Genomic DNA, 26520 nt, shown 5'->3' with positions numbered 1-26520 from the left:
TCTATAAAGTAGTTACAAAAATGTCTACCTAGACTTGCTTGAGTGAAGATCAAATGAGATCCCACAATGCTTAGTGCAAAGTCAGGGCTCAATAATACTGTACCTCTGTATGTCGACAAACAAAGCAGCAACAGCCATGATAATAACAGAGAAACATTATATATTTCAAATGCAATTATTTCTGTTTTACTCCATCCACCACTTACAACAAGGAGCAGCGTAGAGACATGAATGGCTGCACAAGCCATTTTAATTTTAAGTCCACAAAAGTCTACATTAAATGCATTATCTTACAAGATAATAACCTATGAAAGTATATAAAAAGTAACTGAGCCAACATTATTTGGTACTTTTGATGCTTCCATTAACTTCAACTTAACTATTCCCTTTCCGAATATAAAATTAAAAATTGGCAAGCTATTTACAAAAAGACGTGTAATTTTGTTCATCAGGTTGATATTCTGAACATCTTTTTCTTCAGTTCAGCTGTTTTCTCATCTATTTTAGTGTGACAGTCCTCTGTTGCCTTTTCAATGCCTTCATGGTATTTCTCCAAAGCAGCTTTCAAGCTGAGAAATATTTCCTAAGTAGAAAATGAAATATAATAAGAATTATTCCATGCAACGACCTAAACTAAAAATGAGTTACAAGAATTCCAACAGTCTCGTTCATATGTATTAATAATATTTTAAAGCCTGAAGTACCTTATGCACACGTACACACTCGTATGCCTACTCTTATTAAGCTGTGCAGATGCGTCAGAAACTCAGCTACTTAGAAAGAACAAAGCAGAGACATTAACAATGGCTTGAATTCCAAGGCATTAAGAACATATTTTTAATCATCAAAGAAAAATTTCTACTTTGGAGCTTTTCATGTTTACTTGGCAAATACCTAGATTACTGTACTCTGCACTTGACCCTGATCATTATTAAATGATATGTAAACAGATTTAATAGGTAATCTACAGGACTGAGAAATATAGGAATACCTTTTAGACTTGTTTTAACAAACTGATCAGGCAGTCCTACTGTAAGCAATAGTGAGTTTTCATATAAACCTATATGGATGTGTTAAGAATTAAGGAAAAAATTACAAAACAATTTCTACAGACTGAATGAAATAATAAATGAACCACTTTGCATACATTTTATTCTATCTCATACTCATCAAATACAGTTTTGATCCGTTTATTATTGATTTTTCTTAAACAAAACAATTCTCAAACCTTGATACAAGAAAAAGTAGTATTCTGAAAGATTATAAAAGGTGTTTCACCACTGCAATAGAAGAGCGGGCCTTTTCCAATGGAAGGAAAAAGCAATACATGGGTATAAATGTTCTCAATTTTAAGTGCTGCTCCCATTAAACTTTTCTTAAACCCACAGTTTGGCTACTACTTATCTTAGTTTAAATTCTAGTGTAGATACTGTCTGATTTTGAGCAAATTATACAGATTATAGTTTAATATAGTATGGATTCAAAATGTTCCCAAAAAGGACAACACTATTTCCAGAGACTGCCACCTGTGCAAGTTTGAGAACTACTGCTCTAGATTAAGCGAATATAAATGTTTAGCTTAAGGCTAAACATTTTCCCAAAATCTGAACATAGATCATTAAATCCTAATACAAAAATAGAAGAGGGTATTTAGATTCCCAAGATCTAAATCAGGCATCAAATTACTACAACTATGATGGAATATTAATCATTAGGAAAATAAATCAAACATTTTTGATACCTCTATTTCTTAAATCTTGTAGGAAAAATAAGGTGAATTAGTTGCTATCTTATGTAAACACCATTTTTTAAAAAAAATCAGCACATTTCAGCAGCTACAGATCAATTTAATTTCCTGGCTCTACAGAGATAGGTATTTATTCATTCCAAAAAGAAAGCTGAATGAATTTGGTAGAAAGACATTACTCATGAGAAACCATTAAAATGAAGTGTGGTTAAATAAAGATATACAATCTGTAAATATCTGAACCAACCATTTCAACACACTCAGAGGAACAATTTTCTCCTGAGAACACCTATATTCTCAAGGAGGAACCAATTCCTACAGGTAGAGCCACGATAAATGAATGAAACATTAAAGCCCAATTCCACTGGCACATCCACAGAAGCAAACAAACGTTTGAAGTTCTAAGCCAACCCTCACAGGATATTAATAGCAATAGATCACAGCCCTCACGAAAGCTACATATTTCAATTTCCAATTAAATTCTGTATCCAAGTGGAACTTATCATATGCATTCACATAATAAGTAAGTCTTACTGTGATAGCTTGGCTGAAGTTAAATATTTTTAAACTCAAACTCTAGTTCTACAGTGCCTAACAGGACAACCACTAGGGACACGTGATTATTTAAATTTACATTTAAACAGCTACATGTTCCTCAGTTGCACTGGCCACACTTCAAGTGCTCAGCAGCTACGTGTACCTAATGGCTACCGTATTGAGCAGTACAGAACGTTCCCAGCAGTAAGTTCTTTGGATAGCATTGGTCTGGGTAGTTATCTCACTTTTCAAATCAGAGAAATTCAAGATGACATAACATCCATGGAATTTTATGGCCAGTGTAGCCATTTACCCACCAAGTCTGTATTAATTTATCAACCAATATATTACTGAGTACCTTCTACAAGCAGCACCGTAAATAGTACAACAGTACGATGGAACATGCAATTATGCTTTCTACCCTAAAAAACCATACAGTCCAGACCAGACTGGATAGTGAGCACTTAATATATAGCTGGTATAAACAAGGAACTAAATTTTAAATTTTATTTCATTTTAATTAATTTAAAAGTGAATGTAAATAGCCACATGTTGCTGGTAGCTACCCCACTGGACAGCACAGATCAGAATAAGACTAAAAATGCTACAGTATCTGAGAAGGAGAGAAATCAAAGATATCTAAAAGGAGCCAGAGAAAGTTATATTGAGAATACACTTTTCATTAAACCTTACACAATGAAAATGATTAGCTTAGATACAAAACTTTAAAAATCCTAGAAGGTAGGAATCATGCCTTCCTTGTTCATACTTACTCCCTGAATCAAATATAAAGGCTGGCACCTAGTAGGTGCATAGACCATTTGTTGAATGACTGACTAAATGCATGAATAACTACAGGAGAACAGGGAGTTCCTGTTTTAAACGAGAAAGTGTAGTAATAAGAGTGATATTTTAGCAGGTTAAATTTGGCAATACTTAGGATTCAGGGCAGATTTGATGTAGGAGGATCTTAAGTCAAGGAAGAAATTTAGCCAGTTTTTGCTGGAATTCATGAGTATTAGAAAGTTATGTGATAGAAGTATGATTAGAAAGGGGTTGTTATGAACAGTATCCATGACATTATCTTGGTGATTGGATATCAGGATTATCTAAAGAAAATCCGAAATTGCAATTCTTTGATATTTTGAAAATGATGATGCCGCTGAAGAATATGAAAAAACTAAGTGAAAGAGAGAGGGAAAGGGAAGGGGAAAGAGAGAGAGACAGAGGGGGAAGGAGAAAGTGAGGAAGAGGAAAGACACTAAAGATGTTGAATGTAATTTAATAATTGTTTATTTTTGTTGTGATAAGCTAATCCATTGAAAATATCCATCAGGCAGCTAAAATAAGGAGTAGAGTTGAGGAAGACAGAACAGGAAACAGATTTTTGAAAGCTATCTAAATAAAGATGATGACTGAAACGAGAAGAGATGAAATATCTATGGAAAAGAATAATTAGTGAAAAAAAGGATATGATGATCATTAGGGTCCAACAGAATCACACAGTTTGGCAATCTTAACATATCCTTCTTTCCTTTTCATGAAAGATGATTATGAAGTAAGTTAAGGAGGGTTCTTTGACAAAATATATCTTGATTTCACCAGGGGACTTACAGACTCTCCCAAGCTATTCTGGAACAGACGGATACCACAGTGTTGTCTGGGTAAAGGTGTGGTTAGAACAACTTAGCAAGTTGAAAACTGTATCCAAAGTTTTGACCAACAGTTCTATGCCGTTCTGAAGGAAGAAAGACAACACAGCAAAGGGCCCAGTCCCACTCAACATTTATCTCCCCTGCAGCAAAAGGCATGCTGGTCAAATTTGTAGGCGATGCTAAGCCACGAGAGATAGTTAATGTGAATGATACGTAGATTTAAACTGACCTTGAAATTTTGGAAATCAAGGTGGAAATAAATAACATGAAACCTAAAATAAATAACAGTAAAATCCAGAATTAAAATTTCAAAAAACGAGTTGCATTAAAGTGTGGTGAAAACATTTTAATTTGGCAGAACCTCAGATGAAAAAGACAGAGGTCCTTTAATCGATCACAAGCACAATATGAGCCAAGGGCAAGATGCTGCTGTTAAAAATCCAACCCAATATTACGCTTCATTGACAGTAGCCTTGTGCTCTGGGGCTGGTCACACCATTACTTGGAAGACTATGTTTAGTACTGGGTTCTACATTTTAAACAGAATAAAAAAAGCAGGAAACAGAGTAGAGAGGACAGTAAACAGAATAAAGAATCTGAAAATTAAACTATATAAAGAATGGCTGGAAAACTAGGGCTAGTTAACCTGGATGAGAAGGCTGAAAGAACCCATGATCTTTACCCTCAAATGTCTTAAGTACAGTTTTATTCAGTAGAAGAGGATACAGATTTGTTCCAGAGAGGTGATCTTGGTTCACTAGAGTACAGAAATGAACATTTTTAAACTCAAAATAAGAAGTAACATTTTAATAACTATAGCTGTCCTAGTAGAACAGCTTGGGTAGTGATGAGCTCTGTAATATTGAAAACAAGGAAGCAGAACACATCAGTGGTTCTCAAGAGCCATGCTAAAAAATTTAGGCTCATGGGCCCCACTGCTGGTAATTCTAACTCAATATATTTTCGTGGGGGGTTGCTCATCTTTAAATTCCTCATTGAGTTCTACTACATGGCTAATTTTAAGAAACAGCACGCTAGATGGCTTTCTAATTTTACAAATATTTATGGAAAGCATACTACATATAAGGCAGCATTCTAGGCATGGTTTGACAAGACATACTAAGGTAAAAAATAAGATTGCTATTGTTGAGAAACTTAAAATGTTATTGGCAAGACATATATGCACAAAACTAAAAGGAATTTAAGGCAGGCACGGGCACTTTTTATGACCTATAGACAAAAGGTACTTACATTAGTAACTGGTTCATAAATTGCATCTGACCATGTGGTAACAAATAAATATCTGCTCATTTGATTTGGTTAAGAAGTAGGATTAAATATCTCTTAAGGTCTTTCTAACCCCCATTCTAGAGATAAACAGAGGGCCAAAGGCTTGGTAGATATCCAGTTAAGGGACAGAAAAAAAAAAAAAAAAGTGGTTGGAATGTAGAAAGAAAAGGAAGAATAGAAAAAATCAGGACAGTGTACTGGGCAGACCATGGGAGGGAAACCCAGCCATTTTCTTTTTCTTTCTTCCCTTCCTTTTAAAGTAGCCTTGAGACAATCCTCACTATGTATATATACACTTACATGTGCACGTGCTAACAATCTAATATTTCAGAGGATAAAAGTTCCTGAGAACAAGAGAGGGGATTGCCTACTGTGGTTCTTTTAGTATTAAGAATCCTTGCAAATTAAATGTGAATGGTGAAAGGTAATGATAGCATGTTTAAATATCTTTCAGGTTTCAGAGGTTTAGGATAAGATATCAATATAGGCAAGATGAAGAATGAGAAAAAAAGAGGCCAAGGGATTTTACATGATAAAGGGCTGTTTTTAGTGACTTCTGGTAGAGCAGTTTGGGACAATCTTGAGGACACTGAACAAACTTTAAAGGCTAAGGATAGAATGAGATGTGATAAAGGTAGCAGGAATAGACTACTTTTTTGGGTCTTTGGCAGTCAACAAAAAAAAGAGAAATAAACATAATAAGCATATTATGTTTGGCACTATACTGACATTTTGGAAGATAAAAATGTAGAAGACAAGATGCCTATCCTCATTAAACTTGAGACTGTGTATGAAACAATAAAATAAATATACTTGAAACAAGCAGAGTAACTTTAGGTAATTATGATAAAGTTATCATTAAAAAAAAATCTCAAAATACCGGTAACAACTGAAATACATTTAACACTGATGATAAGAAATACTTTTGAGATCCTTTTATCAGGAAAAAATGCAAAAATTTTTTAGAAGACATTACTTTAAATCACCATCTAAATTCACGTATCAAAAAAATTCAGAACCTTTATGGAGCACCTACTCGCATTGCAAAGCACAATTCTAGGTGCTAACAGGGAAAAAAGGCAAGGAAAAAAAAGGTATGAGGAGACATACATGCAAACTATCCCAGGGTAATGGAAAAGGTGCTATAAATGGAAATTAAAGCAACAGACCTGAGGGGTCAATTTCTACACTGGAGAACTGACAAAATCTTCAAAATGAGGATGACATAATTTACATTTTAAACTTGTGAGATTATCTGAAATTAATTTCTTATGAACATATACTCACCTGAGACTTCAGTTTCTCCCTTTCAGCAGCATCTTTTAGTTGTTGAATTCCAAATTTAATTTTTTGGATTTCTTGATTAATTGTGGTTACTCGCTCATAGACAGCACCTCTTTTTTCTTGAACTTTATTGCAATCTCTAAAGGAAAATAGAGACAGCTAAATTATAATTCCTCTTAAGCATCTAAACAGTCAAGCATTTAACTCTAATTTTGATTCCAAAGAGACTGTTTGTATTTGACTGACACACCTAAAACTCTTCTCAAGATATGAAAGCAAATACGCGAATCGCAGCGTGGCGCTATATTCGGCTCATGGCATAGAGTAAGCTCTTCCACACAAAGCTGTTATTTAACATGGAGATCTTAAGTCACATCTCCCCAGTTGTGCTCACTCCTGTACTGTTGTTAGCAGTGTGAATTAGCACAACTTTCCTGCAAAGGCGTGTGGCAACAAATTAAAACCCTCAGGTTCTGCCCTTTTGGTTCATCTGCATGAGGAGAGCAAAGGAAATCTTCAGACCATCCTAATACACCTTTTAGAGGCTGAAATAGTGTCATCTCATAGACATATCTGGGGCATTTATTCTAAAAACACATTTTTGGAACTGATGGGAAGAAGACGCTACCAATGAAACACCCAAACATACTGGCCAACAACGATGACGACAGCCACGACAAAATGCTTAGCAAAGTACTACTTCGTATATGAATAAAAAAATAAGACTTTTTCTCAAAATATGCTATGTTACAGACCAGCTGGACAGTAAAATGAACCAGTTGATTCACTCTAATACAACTCTAGACCACTGTCTCTAAAGTGCACTGAAATAAGCAGTATCACCAGCACCCTTCTGAGGAATTGTGCAAAGGATTTGGAATTGTGATATCAGGAAAAGAAAAAAAAACTAGTACCTAAAACATCTCTAAATCTAGATATAGCAACATTATGAGATTCATAATTAACTCATCTGTTTTAGCCACCTAACAGTGGAATGCCTTTTTGAAATTATAGGAGACTTGGAATCTTAGGGAAAAAGTGAATTAGGTTTTTCCAATTACTTTCTAATACATTACATTTAAAATAAGTTCATACTCAATCACGGTGCGTTTGTACTGCTTGACATCCTCATGCTTCTTATTTATTCTGAACTGTGCTGTGGCAAGTTTTTCCTTCTTCACAATCATCAGTCTTTTAAAGGAATTTTCTTCAGTCTTCAATTTCTTCAGTTCTGACTCATCACTCTCAATTTTGTCCTCCAAGTTCAGGCTCTGTATTTTATGAGATGTATTTAAAGTCAATACAACCAATTAGGATTTACAAATAAAACGAAAGACTATTTTCTAGGATGCGCTGTAATTAAATACAATTTTAAAATGTGATAAAACTGTTTAAACACTGAAAGCCCAGCACAAGAATGCAGACTGAACGAAACAGACAACAGGAAGGCACTAGGGATACTGAGAAAGAACCTGACACCTAAAGAGGTGTTATTTCTCATGTCATTTTATCAGCAAGGATTGGAATAGAGGAACACGTTAATAAGATCAGCCAACTGGCTAAGTTGAGGGGGTGAGGGTCTGAACTAAGGCAGTAGGAATAAAGAGGAAACAGTAGACCCTAGAAACAAAAGCAGTGGATCTCAATCCTTTTTTGTGCTGACTCTTGATGGGAGATAAGGGAAGTGTGTAGCTGGGAAAGAATATCTCAGGCTACTCACCTTTCAACCCCTTCTTCCCTCAAGAAAGAAATCTTTCATTAAACGCTATGTCAGTGATCCTGGGGGCAGTCTGGATTAGGACAATGAAGTGAAAAGGATTTTCAAGTTTCTAGCCTAAGAAACTTAAAAACGTTGGCCTTAGCTGTCCATCTTCACTCAGGGCAGGGTCTGTGTCGTCAACTTTAAATCTCTTTATAGATCCTAGCTACAGTGTTAGACAGTAAGTTGGAACTTTATGCTTACTGATTAGAAGATCGTTTCCAACTGTCAGAACAAGTTTAAAATTCCATTACTTTTTTCCAAAATATACATGGTAATATGCTATGTTAATTAATTTATTATACATTTCATCTGAAGGTTAAAATGGGCCTACTATTGCTATGTTTAAAAAGAACACTGTTTTATCCTTGAGCACACATTGCCACATCTATTATAATGTAGAATGACCCAGCTTTTCTGTAGGAAAACAGCAACAGAAAGTAAAAGCAAATCAAGGGACTACAGTAAACTATTACATAATAAAGACATAAAAACTCCATACAATACAAACCTCCTTTAAGATAGTGGTTAATTTTTCCCTATTATCTGCAAGGTCCTGTATTTTCTTTTGATATAGCTGCACCTCCAGCTGACATGAAGGCAGGCAGTCAACAGAGTCTCGATAGATTTCATACTTTTCCATCACTTCTTGCTTTGAAAGAAAAAAAACACAGAAACCAGGTTGGCACTCTCCTTTATGAAACTGCAGTAATGTCAATTTGTTTGCTCTTAAATAATTTCTGTACTTGATACTGAAAGCTAAAGAGCAGAGAACAATTAAGTTTCTAGGTCAGTAGCAAAGCACTATTACTGACATGTGTCTAAGCACATATAATTATGCTTCCTAATTGCCAAATATCCTTGAACAAAGAAAAACTACCATAATTTTACTAAATCACTCATTGAAGTACCTTCCAAAGCTTATTCATAACAATTTTTAAAGAGTTCATTTCTGCTAATACTCAAACTACTCCTGATTATTCCTGGGCAATTATATTACCAATTATAATCTTCCTATTCATTTGTATAATAACTATTACTACAGCTAATCCTTTCAAAAAGATTAATTCTTCTTCTAAAATTAGGAAATGAGCATATGTTTACCACAAGCACTGCAACAATACAAAGGCTTCTTTCCTTTCCCCATTAGTCTCTCTCTCCTCCCACCTTATTAACCAGTTGGATTTTGTCTTCAGTGAAATGCTTAATCATATTTCAGCTCATTTTTCCATTACGTTGTCTTTTTCCTACTAATTTGTAAATACTCTTTTGTGTCTTTACATATCATGGATATAATCCCTTTACCTGTCATATGCACTATATATATGTTCCACACGTCTACTTTTCTCTATAGCTTTTGAGTTTCCAATCTTAATTTAAAAACTCTATCCCAGTCCAAGATAATACAAGTGTTCTCCTAAAATTTCTAAACTTGTTAAATTTTCAATCCAATTAAAAATTATTTTTGTAAATGGTGCAAGGTATAGACCCAACTTTCTTTTCATCTAGATGAACTGCCAATTGAATCAGAATTGTTTATTAAATAAACAGATCTCATAAATACTCAGATCTATTTCTGAGCTCTCATTTCTGTTCTAGTAATCTTTGTCTATTCCCGTGTGATAATTCTTAATTATCAGGAATGACTTGAATAACAAATTCAGAGATAAACCAGAAATGTTCTTTTTAATTAACAGTTTAAAAACCTTTCCTCATAAAGGATGCTAAATTGTCTACCCACTTCTACTTTTGTCCCACATACCTCAATCCATCTCCCAGAGTAACCCATAATCTTTTTAAACTTAAATCATACCATGTTCCAACACTACCCTTTTAAACTAGCTAGTGGTATGCCCTTGCTTTTAAGGTAAAATCCAGCACCCTGAATAATCTGCCCATTGCCCATTTTTCCATCATTGTCTCATGCCATTCTCCTTCTTATACATCATGCTTTCTTCCTTGAATATAACTTACTCTCTACTACTACCTCATAGAATTTGCATATGCTGTTCCCTCTGCCTTGAATGCTCTTTCAATATCAATTTATTAATATAACCTCTGTTCATCCTTCAGATGTCAACATAAATTTCCATTCCTTCCCACCTCCACCTCTTGATTTCCACAATACTAAACTAGGCTACTCTCATTATGTTATTTTGAAGCACCCTATCCTATTTTTTATTTGCTTGTTTCCCTCTTTGGTGCTTTTTTAAAAATAGACTTTATTTTTTAGAGCAGTTTTAGGTACATAGCAAAATTAAGCAGAAGGTACAGAGAGTTCCCATATACTTCCTGCCTCTACACATGCACACCCTATACTTTTTCATAATACATATTATAATTTATAATTATAGAACTGATTTTAAAATTGTTTAACACCTTTCTCACTTAAGATAAAGTAACTAAGTCTCATGAGGACAGGTCATTTCTGTTTTGATCACCCAGGGCAAAAGCCTCAAAAATTTGTTGCATAATTAAACAAACGTCTTGAAATTATACTTCTCTTCCTACATCCATTTTAGAGAAGAGCTAAAAATTAAAGACAAGGGCAAAAAGCACAAGAAGAAGAGATGTATAGATAATCTGGAAATTAGAAAATTAACACAAAATTAAACAAGAGTTGCTAAAAAGAAAAAAAGAAAAGCATTAAAATAAAAAGGAAACTCACTCTGGAATTCTTAAGCTTCTGGACTGTATCTTTCATTTTTTCTTTATAATTCTTAAGCTTCTCTGGAGAATCCACAATTTTTGTTTTCAAACTCTCTTGTACTTCTTTCAAAGAAACCACTGACAATTTTAGTTCATTCTGTTGAGAAAACATTTTTATATGTTAGATATAATAATAAAACTGGTGATTAGCCACTACGGTAATGGAAAAGAACAAAGAAATGGGTCTGTGTTTGTTGTAGTGGGGGTTAAATTAAATTTTGACCACATCACTCCCCTGCTTGATTGCTCACTTTTGTCTGCAGGCCAAAGATCAGGCTCCTTAACACACCATTCCAGATCTTTCATTATGTAGCTCTTACTCTCCTTTCCAGTGTCATCTTCCACCAGCTTCCTACTACACTCTACAATCTGGTAATATAGTCAGTCTTATGTCTGGACAATTATAAGTGATCCCTCTCTGATAGTATGGTCCTCCTGAGTACCATCATCCCATTCCTGTACTGCAAGTGAGTTTCTATTAATCCTTGAAAATCCTGTTCCTACTTCCTCTGTATTCCTTCTATAAACAGTTATTGTACATGTGATACTATAACTATGTATTTAATATGTGTTTCTGAATTAACTGAGCAACCTGGGATTGTGAACAGTTATCTTTGCTTTCCCAGAACCCAATGAAAGTAATAGCACTGAGAAGGTACTCAGTACACAGTTACTAAACTAAAACAAATTTCCTTCTCCTGAATTTAAAACCATTGGGGGAATTAAGATGAAGGGTATCTGAGAATTCTCTTATATAACACAAATCCATTCCTATGAAAACAGAACAACAAAACAGCAACAAATGACTATATACACCTATATCTGTGCATGTAATGGCACAGAAAAAGGACTGGAAAAGTGTAACCTCTAGGTACAGTTGGCAGAGAGAAGAGGGCCTTTCATGTCTCTCTCTCTCTCTCTCTTTATATATGCATATGTGTGTTATCGGAGTATTTTACAATAGGAATGTATTACTATACAGCTTGTATAATTTGCCTAAATTATTTCTAACTAAAAAAATTTAAAAAGTTCTTACCTTTTCATCAACTAACTCAGAGGCCAAAACTGAATGTTTGAAACAATATTATTTACTTTTTTCTTAGAATTTAGCACACCACCACATTATCTACTCTTTTAATGCCCTACAGAATGAGAGATCATTTTCCTTACATTAGCATTGACTTTCATCAACTTTCTTCCCTTTACAAAAAGCCTAAATTTGCTATTTTAAGTACAAAGTGATTTTGTTTTAATATAGATTTAAATGGGACAGAGAGAAATGAATAATAAAATTGAACCATAGTCAATATTACTCTGATGAAAACATCTGCCAATAAGAAGTGACAGAAAAATAAGGAATATATTATACCAAAGTAAATTTCAGATAGCTATAAAGTATAAACATTAAAATAACAGGGGGGCTTCCCTGGTGGCGCAGTGGTTAAGAATCCACCTACCAACACAGGGGACATGGGTTCGAGCCCTGGTCCGGGAAGATCTCACATGCCACGGAGCAACTGGGCCCGTGCACCACAACTACGGAGCCTGCGCTCTAGAGCCCGCAAGCCACAACTACTGAAGCCTGCACGCCTACAGCCCGTGCTCCAAAACAAGAGAAGCCACCGCAATGAGAAGCCTGCGCACCACGACAAAGAGTAGCCTACCGCTCGCCGCAACTAGAGAAAAGCCCACATGCAGCAACGAAGACCCAACGCAGCCAAAAATAAATAAATAAATAAATTCATTAAAGAAAACAACAAAAAAAAAATAATAGGGAAATAATAAAAGTACAAGAGAAAATATGGGATTAAAAAAATGAGGAATGAGATAGGCCTTTCTATGTATAGAGTTAAACCCAAATGTAGAACACTGTATCTATCAATTTTACTACATAAATACATAAACCTGCCAATAGGAAAAAATGATGAATTTGAAAGACAGAGTTAATACCTCTAATTCATGGACTAAAAAAAAAAATGAAATAAACAAGGAACATATACAGGTAGTTCACGAAGTAAGAAATAACAACAAATCACTGAATAAGGTGGTCTAAGTCACTAAAAAAAAAAAAAAAAAAAAAAAAAATAGTGAAAACAAAAAAAAAAAAAAAAAAAAAAATCAAAATTAAAATGAAGTGTTTTTTTTCCCCTATAAGAATGGCAAAGATAAAAAGAAAAACATCCACTTCTGACTACAATGTAGGGAAAAGAATACTCTCATATTCTACTGGTAGAAGTGCAAATTGATATCTTTTTAGAAGACAGTTTGGCAATGTGGGCCAAATTTAAGTGTGATTTCCTTTAACTCAGAAATCCTACATTTAGGAATCTACTGTATGATAAAAAGCAGCCTGGTGCACAAATATACAGGTACATGCGTAGGTGTGTAACACACATGTGCTATTGTTCAATAGCAAAACAATTAGAAGCAATGTGAATGTCTATCAATAGGACACTAAAACAATCTACATTAAGGTACATACATAGAATGCACAACCATATGCGGTTATTAAAATAATGAGGCTATATATTGACGTGATAGCTATTTACACTATATTGTAAAATGAAAAAAAAGCAGGTTTGAGACATGTAGAGTGTAATATCATTTATGTAGAATTACACATATATGTGTATATTTGCACAGAGAAATGTAATCTATGACATGTATCTGATTGCGTGGTGAGCTTTCAGGTGATTTTCACTTCTGTCATACATTTTTGTGTTTCCACATTTTTTAAAACAATAGTCATCTATTATATTTAAATTGGAAAAAGTTAAATTAGTTTCACTTTAAGGGAAAAAGAGAGAAACATTTAACAATAACAACACAGTTAAAATACTCCTCCAAACAAAAGATTCAAACCTTAAATGCTAGTTAAATGAAAAGATGCTTACCAAACGCTTGGTTTTTTCTGAAATATCTGACTTCTTTTGTGAATTTCCCTCTTGCAGCACTATCTAGGGAAAGAAGCAAACAACTGCTTTATAATGATTCAAAACAGATTTCAATTTAGTCAATGCTTTTTAATAAAATAAAAGTAAGAAAGGATAGGAATTAAATGAATTAGACCAGATAATCTCAAACTTTCTGTTCATTATGACCCTAAGGCCAAAAGAAACACCTATCAGTTCCTTTATTAAGTAGTTAAATCCAAACAACTGAATAAGTATTTATGTCCTAATAACTTAGTAGCCCTTTGAAAAAGTAATACATACAAATTGAAAGAAAAATACTAGTTTTATTTTATTCTTAAACAGCCACAACTACTTCCAAATTGGATGTGTGTACTGCAAAAATTGGGCACTACACAAATTCACACATCTTATAATCACTGGACACAGACAATTCTTATTTCTTGTTGCACGATGATTTTCGCATAGCACTTGCTTTTTATCATGGCAAAAGCCGAAAACCCATGTTCACAAAGATACGGAAGGAAGGTAACGTGAGTTCATGTTGAAACTGTGAACTACCTTGAGCTAGAAAAGTTCAAGCAGTGTATGACAGATGCTGAATGTTGTTTCCCTTTAAAATTTAAAATAACCTGAAGCACCCTTGAGGGTTTGCTGCAGTATCCAGGGCGCCTCAGCACACAGTTTGGAAACATCAGGTTTAGACACAGAAAAATCTTAAAAAATTCTAGTCAACAAGATAGCATATACCTTTGACAACATCAATAAATAATCATGATTTGACCTGGACAACAGAAGTATATATCTGTTATAAGGTGCCCAGATGGACACAGCGATATACCCCATTTCTTTAGTAATTGAAAGCCATGTGATCTTAGCTCCTCCACATCTACAAAAAAACTTTAAAAAAGTTTAAGGTGTCCAACAACAGATACCGTTTTTTGACGAAACTCTTGATTCAGCGACTGCTGCAGCTCCTGAATATCATCTGAAAGCTGCTTGAACTCTGCTTGCTCTTCAACTGGAACAGAACTGAACACAGCAAAATAAATTAAAATAACATATATCAAGTTCTTAATCTTGAAAGGCCAAAACCAGTCTCTTCCCTCCAATAACTTAAATGAAAAAAACTATCTGCTTTCATGTTTATGAGTTCTCATTCTTCCAAATGACAGTAATTTAAAATCCATGACCTGGCTGGCCTCTACTACAAACAGAAAATAAAAATCAGATGAGCTCCTTCAACTTCCTGCCACCAAATCTCTGTGTGGACTCATCTGCGTACACACCTACCCTTTCTAACTCCACTCCTAATTTTAGTGCTGATCCCTCCACCTCTGCTCTGGCTCTCATTTTCTCACATCTCTTTCCTGTATCACCCATTTCTTTTGCTCTACTAATCCTTCCTAATAGCACTTACGCATGTTTCAGTCTCTTCCATATGAATGTTCTCAACTTTAGTTTTTAAAACATTGTGTAGAATTGGTACTTTAATTTTCATTTCCTTGACTGCTATTGAGTTTAACGATCTTTACATATTTTTAATTAGCTATTTGTACTTAATCCTCTGTAAATTCCCTGTTTATAGCCTTTGCCCATTTTTCCATTATCCTTTTTCGTATCAGTTTGTAGTTCTTGGTATATTAAGAATATTACGTGGCCTTTGTTATTAGAGATAGTAAGGCTTTGCTGCATATGTTGCAAATATTCTCTTCCAGTTTGTCATTTCTCTTTTGACTTGGTTTATGGTGAATTTACCATGTTAAATTTTAATATCTGCCTCCTACTCCCAGTCTTTTCAGCTTGCTGCTGTCTCTAAAGGCAATTTATGCCAGGGCAGGCTAAAAAAGAGCTCTCACCTGAAACAGAAAACTCCAAAGACATCAACATATTAGAAGGGATAAAAAAATCCTTTTGTTCAAAATCAATACATATAAAGCCAAGAAATCATAACCCTTGAATGATTCCTTCTCCTATTTGACCTTTGAGTCAAAAAACAAAACAAAACAAAACAGCAAACCTCTGTGGAAGGAATAAAAATTTTAACAGAATTAACTGATCTGAAGGAAAAAAGAGAATCCTGTCAGTTACTGCTCACCTACTAAGATAAATACCACTAGATATAATTTAGGAGAGTAAGTTAATGGCTTTAAACATGTCTGGCTGATGCATTAACAACAAAAAAAAAGTACAAGAGTAAATTATGCACTAAAAGAAGAAAAGTTAGTTTTTCTTTCTCAAAAAAGGTAAACTTAAACACTCTGCTATTTAACAAGGAAGATAAAAGAGATGAAGTAGACTGTAGACTGTAAAATACTACTTACATTCATTTTGCATTTTGAAATTGCATTTATTTTATTTGTAAATCTCCTACTTACTCAAGTCTCTCCAATTTCATTATTGCCTCCTGGTGTGCAGTATTTAACTGCTGCATTTTGTCCACAGAAGATTTCTATTAAAGCAATTTTAACAATTTCATATTAGTGTTTTTCAACATAATCAGAGACATGTTTAAAAAAATATCTACTGGTACTGGCTACAAAATGCTTCCTCACTCTACAACTTTCACCATGAGAAATAAGAAATTTAAGAAAAAATTAGGCATTTACAACAAGTGACTTAGGAATTCCTTTACTTATTCAACACACAAATGTTGAGTTCTTACTACAGTCAGGCCCTGTGCTAGGTACTAGGAATAATTCCCAAGAAGACTAACTTATAGTCCCTCGACTTAAGTAGTTCAGTCTCCTTGACGAGTCAGAAAAACAAATATAAAACTACGAAACAACTTGTCATAGAACTGATTATAATGACATCCTATCCAACCTGGGCAATGGCTGGGAAGGTGTATCGCAGAGGGTTCATAGAAATGATAGATGTCTGAGCCATGTCTTAAAAAAATGAAGTGAAATTAGCCAAACAAAATTGTGTGTTTGTATGTGTTGGCACATACACCTGTACACTTTGGAGAGCATGTGATGTTTAGGTGGTATAAGCTGAACGTGATTTGTACAAGGAAATATTTATCAATGTAGCTCAGTCACTAAAGGCCTAATTCTCTGGTGTTACTCTGGTGCTTTTCTAAAAGTATGGTACCCTCAAACTGCGGACAGATGGGAACAAATCACATAGATGACCCATAATCTTTCCAAATTCCCTAAATCGTTGATGAAATGAGTTTCTATCTGTTAAAGTGATTTACTTGAACTGAATCTTATAATGCAATGCCAAGTAAGCATGATAAATAGAACAAAACACCTAATTAGGCTATTATTTAGAAAGCAAATATAAACGTCAAATATCTCAATTATTTAAAGAACACTACATTATCTATTAAACTTCAAAGAAAAGGAATGGGTTATCACTATTCTCTTCCCTTACATTTCCTAATAAAGGAAAAGGAGTCTCAGCTACAAAATTAAAACAAAAACCCCAGCTTCTCCCTAATGATACCAAATATAGAAGAAAATCTCATTCTGAGATCAGCTTACTAAAATTTGCAATTTCATATGAATATAATATTGATATGTAAATTTAATTATAATGGCCATAAAACAATTAGGTATCTGTGACAACCATTTCAAAATAGATTAGTGGTGCACAAATGATGTCATTGATCTGGTATGTGACCCAAAAAATACACTTAAATCTTACATATTGCCAAAGAAACTCCATGTATGTCTCACGGCATGCTTCTCTGAAGTGAATAAAATTGATAATGCCACTTAAAAACCGACTTGTCCGTTTTGCCTCTAAAATACAAAGAAAGACTCCTTAAATAAATCTTTGAAACAATATAATATAAAAGTGAAAATTTATCCTTTTTCCACCATATATTCCGCTCATAGTTACAGAACAAAAATATGTGTTTGCTAATTAACCAAAGTGAAGAACTGCTCTAACTTGATGATCAGAATTATCTTAATCAAAAAAAAGCACTTTGACCATGAAAGAACAACAGAGACCAACCAGATTTACTATCCCATCTTAAACAACCAGAAAACCGGACAAAATATATAAAACAACAAATTTTAGACACTGAACAACGAGCAATATAGGACAGCAATCCACAAGAGAAGTAAATGAGGTGAACCCTGTTAATGAATGCACTAGCCCACCACTTAAGGGGATTTTCAGGCTGTAAACCAGGGAGGTAGAATATAAACAGAACTCATGGGTTTTGCTGAGTCATGAAGATAGGGTTCAGAGTTTGGAGAGACCAAAGCAACTATAATTTTTAGAGTCTGAAGAGGCCAAGGCAACTAGAATTTATAAAAACTCTATCTTCTTGATTCAGCCTTTGAATTCATTCAGCCTATGAATATATTCTATAAATAATTCCATTTGTTCAGGAAGGTAGAGAAAAGCATTAGCATTATAAGGAGAGAAAGGGAAAACCTGAATCAAATTTTACAATTGAAAAATAAAATACCTGAAATGAAAAATGCACTAGATAGGATTAAGAGCAGATTAGACATACAGATGAAAGGATTAGTGAAACTGAAGACATAGCAATAAAAGCTATCTAAAATGAAGGCCAGAGAGAAAAAAAAGAATAGAGAACTTATGAACTGAGGGACAATATCAAGCAGCATAACAAATGTGTAATTGGAGTCCTACAAAAACGAATGGCAGAAAAAACTTTTATAAAATAGCTAAATATTTTCCAAATTTGATAGAAACTATAAACATATCCAAGGAAGTGAGCAAATCTAAGTGGAGGTAAAAAAATAAAATAAAATAAAATCCCCAAAGGCACATTATAATCAAATTGCTGAAAACGTGTGATAAAGAGAAAGTCTTATTAAAAACAGCCAGACGGGGACTTCCCTGGTGGCGCAGTGGTTAAGAATCCACCTGCCAATGCCGGGGACATGGGTTCGAGGCCTAGTTCGGGAAGATCCCACATGCCGCGGAGCAAATAAGCCAGTGCGCCACAACTACTGAGCCTGCGCTCTAGAGCCCGCGAGCCACAACTACTGAGCCTGCGTGCTGCAACTACTGAAGCCTGCGCACCTAGAGCCTGTGCTCCACAACAAGAGAAGCCACCACAATGAGAATCCCACGCACCACAACGAAGAGTAGCCCCCGCTCGCCGCAACTTGAGAAAGCCCACACACAGCAACGAAGACCCAATGCAGCCAAAAATTAAATAAATAAATAAATTTATTTAAAAAAAAAAAACAGCCAGAAAGGAGGAGAAGCAAGAGAGAATAACTCCAGGTTGAGTAAGCAAGTGGTTTAGATTATTAACTTTCATATAGAAACAGTTGATGATGCTTTGGACTCACATGACACAGGGAAATGGAACTGAGATCCCTACTTGACATGGGACTCTAGAAAGGCTACATCCTTAGAGAAAAGGTAGATTAAGGAAAGTAAAATTTCTCATAACAGTGCAGGGAAATGACAAAGTTACTAGTGGCTCAGCCTTGTCTCTAGTAAGGAAATAGTCTCCTCTGAGAATTCTAAACCTTGGGCCCATTGCCATATGGGTTTTTGGTTTAAATTAAACTATATATTTGACCCAAGAACTATCGAAATCAGGAATTAAGATAAAAAGTGGTCTTTAGCCAATGATAATCCTGGAATAACTTCCAAAAGCAAAAGATATCTCAGGAGGGATATGGCCTCAACCCCAGAAGCCAAAGAAGCACAGGACTATCCTGCTGAAGATGAGCTTAAATTTATAATCCAAAATGCACGTGTGTGTGTACACACGCGCGTTCGCACACACACACGAAACGATCTATAATCAGTCTGTGGGGCACAGCTAAAGCAGGGCTAAAGGGAAATTTATTAGCACTAAACACCTATTTAGGAAAGAAGAAAGATCTCAAACTGATGGTCTCAGCTTCTAACCTTTAAAAAACTAGGAGAAAAAAAAAAAAGAAGAGCAAACCCAAAGCAAGCATGAAAAAAGAAGGAATAACAATAGCACAAAAACCAAGAAAACAGAAAACAGAAATAAAATAATAAAAATCAGTGAGACAAAAATCTAGTTCTTTTAAAAGCTCAACAAAATTGATAAACCTCTAGCCAGACTGATCAGGGGAAAACAAAAGAGTGAAAAAACAGATTACTAATGTCAAAATGAGAGATGGGTCATCACTACTAACCCCAAAGACTATTAAAATGATACGGGAAAATTAGGAGCAACTTTATGTTAATAAATTTGCCCATTTAAATGAAATGGATAAACTTGCTGAAAAAGGTAGCCTACAAAAGCTCATTCAGTAGCTTTGGGAATAAACAAACAATGTAGCCCTTTATTAAAAAAAAAATTGGATTATTAATTAATTTAAAACCTTCTCACAGAGAAAACTCCAGTCCCAGATGGATTTACTGGTGAATTCTACCAAACATTTAAGGAAGAAATAACACAAATTTTACAAAATTATTCCTGGAAATGAAAGAGGGAATCTTTCTAAACTCATCCTAAGAGGCCAGCAATACCCTGATATCCAAAGTCTGTCGGTGCAGTAAAATTACAAAAAAATTACAGACCAGTAGCCCTTATGAACATCATCACAAAAACACAACAAAATAATAGCAAGTCAAACCCAGCAATATATTAAAAAACATAATGTATCATAATCAAATGGGGTTCATCCTGAATACAAAGTTGGTTTAACATTCAAAAATCAAACAATGTAATCCACTAGACTGAAAAAGAGAAACCACTTGACTTTCTCACTAGATGCAGAAAAGCAATTTAAAACAAGTCAACACCCATTCACGAAACAAACTAGGAATAGAAGTTGCTTACCCTGATAAAGGCAATCTAAGAAAATCCTAAAACTAACATTATACTTACTGGTGAAAGCCTAAACGCTTTCCCCTTAAGATCAGGAAGAAGACAATGATGCCTGCTCTCACCATTTTAATTCAACATTACGCTAGAAGTCCTAGCCACTGCAGAAGGCAAGAAAAATAAGTAAAATACATCTAGACTGGAAAAGAAGTAAAACTGCCTTTGTTCTCAAACAATATGATTGTCCGTGTAGAAAACCCTAAGGAATCTATTTTAAAGAATCTACTAGAAATAAGGTCAATATATAAAAATCAATTGTTTCTCTACACTAGCAATGACCAATCAATCAGAAATTTAAACTACAAGAAGTTTACAATATCCCTTAAAATTGAAGTACTTAGGGATAAATTTATCAAAATGTATATGACCTGTACTCTGAAAATTATAAAACATTGTTGTGAAAAATTAAAGACAGCCTAAATAAATGGAGGGATATACACATGGATTAGAAGACCCAATATTATCAAGTTGTCAATTATCCCCCAAATGAACTATACATTCAAAGTAATCTCAGTCAAAATTACAGTAGGCTATGGGGAGTGGAGGGGGGTTGAAAGTGACAGGCTGATTCTAAAATTTATATGGAAATACAAAAGACCAGAATAACAAACAATTTTGAAAAAGTGAACAAAGTTGCAGGACTTCCACTGCCTGATTTCAAAACTTACTATAGAGCTAAAGTAATCAAGGTAGTATGCTTGGTGTAAAGACAGACATATAGATCAATGGAGCAAAGAGTGAAGCCAGAAATATACATATATATATATATATATATATATATATATGATCATTGACTTTTTAAAACAGAATTTTTAGAGCACTTTAGTTCACGGAAAAATTGAGCAGAAAGTAGTTTCCATATACGCTATGTCCCTGTACACGCACAGCTTACTCCACTATCAACATCCCCCACCTGAGTGGTATATCTGTTACAAAAGATGATCCAACACTGACACATCATTATCAGCCAAAGACCACAGTTCACATTAGGGTTCACTCTTGGAGTTGCACATTCTATGGGTTTTGACAAATGTATAATGACACAATAGTATCATACACAATAGTTTCACTGTCCTAAAAATCCTCTGTGCCCTGGCTATCCATTCTTCCCTCCCCCCAGTCCCTGGCAAACAATGATCTTTCTACTATCTTCATAAGTTTTGCCTTTTCCAGATTGTCATAATTGGAATGGTACTGTAAATAGCCTTTGCAGATTGATTTCTTACACTTAGTAATATGCATTTAAGGTTCCTGCATGTCTTTTCATTGCCTGATAGCTCATTTATTTATAGCACTGAATATATTCCCCTGTCTTGATGTACTAGTTCATCCATTCACCTACTGAAGGACATCTTGGATGCTTCTAAATTTTGGCAATTATGAATAAAGCTGCAACAAGTATCTGTTTGCAGGTTTTTGTGTGGACATGAGCTTTCAACACTTGGTATTTGGGTAAATACCAAGGAGCATGACTACTGGATCATACAGTAACAATACATTTAGTCTTGTAAGAAACTGAAAAGTGTCTTCCAAGGTCACTATACCACTTTGCATTCCCACAAGCAGTGAATGAGAGTTCCTGTTGCTCCATATCCTCATGAGCATTTGGTATTGTCAGTGTTTTCGATTTTTGCCATTCTAATAGATGTACAGTGGTTAATCAATTACTTTTGACCAAAGTGCCAGGGTAATTCAACGGGGAGTGGATAATCTTTTCAATGAGTGGTGCTAGAATAATTTTATAACCATATGCATAAAGGAAAAAAAACGAACCTTGACCTTTGCCTCATGATATACAAAAATTCAGGCATTAAACAATAATAGCTGAAACTACAATACGCTTACAGCAAAATACAGGATAAAATTTAGCCAAATAAATCCTTGAGGCCAAGATTTCTTGGTAGAACACAAAAAATATAGTTTTATGAATGACAAAAGAAAAACAATGATCAATTAGAATATTCAAAATTGAAATATATTTTGCTTTGAAAAGACATCTTTTCAAAGATGTCAGGGAACTCTGGGGGGGTCATGATTGTGGCACTGGTTATATAACTGTATATATTTGTTAAGATTTATTCAATTATGCATTTAAAATTGGTGAACTTTTATGTAAATTATATGTCAATAAACAACAACAAAAAAAGGAGGAGATCCAAAAGAGGATAAAAAACAAATTTTTAAATAGCACACCAAATATCTTCCAACATAAGATAACCTGATATATAAATACAAAAGGTCAAATGAATAAACAGACACAAAGTTAGGAGAATTTTACATTTTAATATAATATCATGACTATTATCAGTGCTAAAAGGTACTTTCTTCATGGTAAAAAGTAATTACTACATTTGATAAAACTGGTATAATTAACCCACTATGCAACATCATAGCTTGCATATTATTTGTATTCAAATTCTCAAATTTACAGGACATTTTTCAAATGTAAGGAGTTAAGAAAAACTAATCCAAAAAACAGCTTTACTGTGGCTTTACAAAGGAAAAATTTCCAATAATAGGATATGAAAAAATTCATCCTTGAGAATCAGATATACTTTCTAAATCCAAGTTCCTTGAAGTCTTTTCTCTTTTTTTTTCACATTTATTGACAGAAAGGTAAAATGTTAGATTGAAGCCAAACGTTAAAAATTGTTTTAAATTCTCACTTACTTGGATATAGAATATCAGCAATCTCGAAGTCATTCACCCGACAGATGGGCAGAAATGAGTCCCTTGAAGATAAAGTGGAGCAAGCATATTGAAAAGTGTACTGTGAATTACATACTAAGCCAAAGGGCATAAACATCTTATTTTCAAAAAGATTTCTGAATATATTTCTTAGTGTCAAAGGACCAAGTCAGAAGTCTACTACAATATGTAATCCTACAGCACTGAAATCTACTTTTTCTGTATATTACACAAATATTCATGTAATACCAAGGTATCGTTATAGATTCTAATAAACAACCCACACTCTTTGAGGTACTAGGACTCTCTAAGAATGCAAAACCCTCCAACAATTTTAGACTCACAATATCTTAATACATCAGTTGAATGAACTGAAGGTGCCACAGGTGGAGGCAGTTAGCTGTGTTTGCTGAAAGTGTACAATCTTGGATATTTATGGGATGGAGTGGAAAGAAAAATAGTAGAAATTCCCTCCCAAAGAAAATCATGTCTTTAAGAAAGCTGAATGTAATGTAAATACGAATGTGGACTAAGAAAATAATGACTCTTTACTCACAAATTAATAAACAGATTGCTGACTGGTAAGAAGCCTTCCATTATATGTGGATACATGACTTCAGAGTTCACTGGCATCTAAATGTAATAAACCAGAAAATCTAAGTTACACATTGATTAGACAAAATGAGAAAAATCTTCAACCTCAAGAAATCTTAATCATAGATTACAATCAAAATATATTAACTTATTATCATTAACTTAAAACAAACAAGCAAACAATACAGATCCTGGCACAAAACTAGAGTTGTCATTAATATTAATAATGCTAGGTTCACAGTCAGTGCTCAGTAAAGACTTTTTAAATGAATTAAAAAATAAAGGGGTTATACTCCAATAAAGATGTTAAAAATAAATAAATAAAGGGCTAATGGTTAGCATTTACTAAATATCAGGTACTATGCTAAGCATTTTCAATATATTCTTTCTTAATTTTTATAACCACAGTATGACAGAGTACTATCCCTATTTTATAGACAAAGAAACTAAGCTTTAGCAAGGTTTCATAGCAAATAAGTGACAAACCCTCTGATTTTTAAATAATATATAATACTGGTGAGACTCTACAGATATTACATTTTTGTACATCTTCAGATGATGCCCTGATGATTTAACAACAGCAAAAAAAGATTAAGAAAAATAATCTTCCTACTAGAAATACCTAATTTGCTAAAAGCTCAATTGCCTTATTTCAATTGTTTTCAATCTTAGTGTGTATCTCCTACTCTAATTTGGGAGTCCTTACTGAGAAGAGAACAGTATCTGTAAAGACTTCGTTGTTGCTTACTATAGTCTCTGAAGACAAACTGTAAATCTGTCAATAACTGCATAGCATCAATAACTTGTGTCATTTAGGTCTTTAGTAATAGTTTTCATCTTACTAAAGCTATCTGTATAGGCCATTATTATGCCTAAGATTCCCGTGTAAGTGACATTAATTTTAAATAAGCCTTGATTTTGTTAAAAATAAAGTCAATAACTTCCTGTCCGGAAAACCAGTACTCAATGTGAGCATGAGAAATGCAGCAAAAAACATAATTTTGCCTCATCTTAAACCCACCATGTAAAAATGCTCCAGTCGAATTCCATATACTATCTGTAAAGCTCTCATGTAGATCATATGCAAGACTTCAGGCTACAATAGAAAAATAACTTTTAATACTCTGTTGTACCACTATCACCATTACTGTCCAATATTATCGTAAATGGATACAAAGAAGAAAAGAGTGATAACATTACTCCATTCCCCTTGAAATATTTCTTAATTTCTCCAAATTTTAAAACATCTTATATACTTATCAGTTTGCTCACATGTGATAAGTGTCAATAAGATCAGTTGTTTAAGCTTATATACAGAATGTTAGCAAGTATATTCAAAACCAGTCCAGGCAATCTATCCACATTAGGGAATGGAAGATGGGTTAGTCTTTCAAAACAGGTTATCAGACATATGACAAAAATAATAAGGGTGTATTTTTTTAAAAAGAACATGGGAAACCTTGTTTGATGCCTCAGATGTTAAGGCTAAGATGCCTTAGCTGTTAAAGTGACTACTATGATCCAGGAGGTATAAATTTAATAGGATAGTATGGGATTTTTAACTTTTATCTTCTAAATCAGTGGTTCCCAAATGCTGGCCTATACAACCTGTTCTCATCCATATACAAGTTCATTTATTCTGAGATTATTTGTTCTATTTTAAAGAATTAAAGAGGCATCAATATCAAAATGTTTAAGTTCTACATCATTAAACCAGGTTTTATTATGTTATCACTTCAAGATGAACACAGGAAACTGGAAGGAGACTTTGGGATTTTCTGTGACACGTGAATAGTTCTTTTTTGCATTTAATAACTAAAGATATAAAGAACAGTGTCTGTCAAAACAAGTCAATTCCCCCTTGGGGCATAATGCAAGAAAATTAATCTGTAAGCTTCCAAAGAAGACTGTTTCTAAGCACTTTTTCTGATTGGAAACCACTTGTGGAGTTAAGTTCCTTCAAGCTTTACCAATAAATGATACCCTCAGACCACTACTCCGATAATGAAAAGTTTAATATACTTTAATATGCCTATGGTTTAGAAGCTTTTTTTTTTCAGGGCGGGGGGAGAAAACAACCATATTAAAGATTTGAATTCCTAATGGGAATGTAGAAGTTGCCCCACATATAAACTTAATGTTATTTTAAAATTATACTAGGTGAGAGAGTTTCTCTGGATTAAGATGACTAGCCTATATCAAATAGTAATATACGTGTCTTTCTCCACATTCTATAGACCTAGTAGTTTAATTTCTTTTCAAATAACTTTAACCACATGCAAACACAACCACATTTTACCTTGGGATTTGGAGAAAGATCATTCTTGGAGAGGTTTTTACCATCAGCTCCTGTTAAGATTTTGTTTCGAATATGAACCACAATTTCAGCTACATTATATCTGGGGAAAGACAAAGTTTCCATCTTGGGAGTCTCCTGTTAGTCTGAAGGAATTGAAAACAAAGATCAGAAACATGGCACAACTAGCAGGTTTCATTATCTAGAAGATGATAAATATAAGGACAAAATTAAC

At 34.1% G+C, this 26520-nt stretch overlaps 1 protein-coding gene across 1 annotated transcript in view; it reads right to left on the bottom strand.

The window, feature by feature from the left end:
• Nucleotides 1-232: 232 nt before the first annotated feature.
• The window catches only part of NUF2 (NUF2 component of NDC80 kinetochore complex), a 29442-nt gene continuing 3154 nt past the window's right edge, over nucleotides 233-26520 (bottom strand). Inside the window, exons 3-15 of the mRNA XM_024741975.1 lie at nucleotides 26289-26431; nucleotides 25011-25085; nucleotides 23952-24028; nucleotides 23378-23439; nucleotides 17548-17645; nucleotides 16272-16345; nucleotides 14829-14925; nucleotides 13876-13938; nucleotides 10941-11078; nucleotides 8784-8924; nucleotides 7609-7784; nucleotides 6517-6652; nucleotides 233-583 (exon numbers count right to left, since the gene is read on the bottom strand). Coding sequence (XP_024597743.1) covers nucleotides 449-583; nucleotides 6517-6652; nucleotides 7609-7784; nucleotides 8784-8924; nucleotides 10941-11078; nucleotides 13876-13938; nucleotides 14829-14925; nucleotides 16272-16345; nucleotides 17548-17645; nucleotides 23378-23439; nucleotides 23952-24028; nucleotides 25011-25085; nucleotides 26289-26411 — 1395 coding nt within the window. The 5' untranslated portion in view covers nucleotides 26412-26431 and the 3' untranslated portion in view covers nucleotides 233-448. The remainder of the gene's footprint in view (nucleotides 584-6516; nucleotides 6653-7608; nucleotides 7785-8783; nucleotides 8925-10940; nucleotides 11079-13875; nucleotides 13939-14828; nucleotides 14926-16271; nucleotides 16346-17547; nucleotides 17646-23377; nucleotides 23440-23951; nucleotides 24029-25010; nucleotides 25086-26288; nucleotides 26432-26520) is intronic.

This window comes from Neophocaena asiaeorientalis, unplaced genomic scaffold, assembly GCF_003031525.2.
Source record: "Neophocaena asiaeorientalis asiaeorientalis breed wild unplaced genomic scaffold, Neophocaena_asiaeorientalis_V1.1 scaffold283, whole genome shotgun sequence".
NCBI classification, from domain to species: domain Eukaryota; kingdom Metazoa; phylum Chordata; class Mammalia; order Artiodactyla; family Phocoenidae; genus Neophocaena; species Neophocaena asiaeorientalis.
Note: the sequence above shows the minus strand (reverse complement) of the source record. Positions and strands in the feature narration are given on the sequence as shown.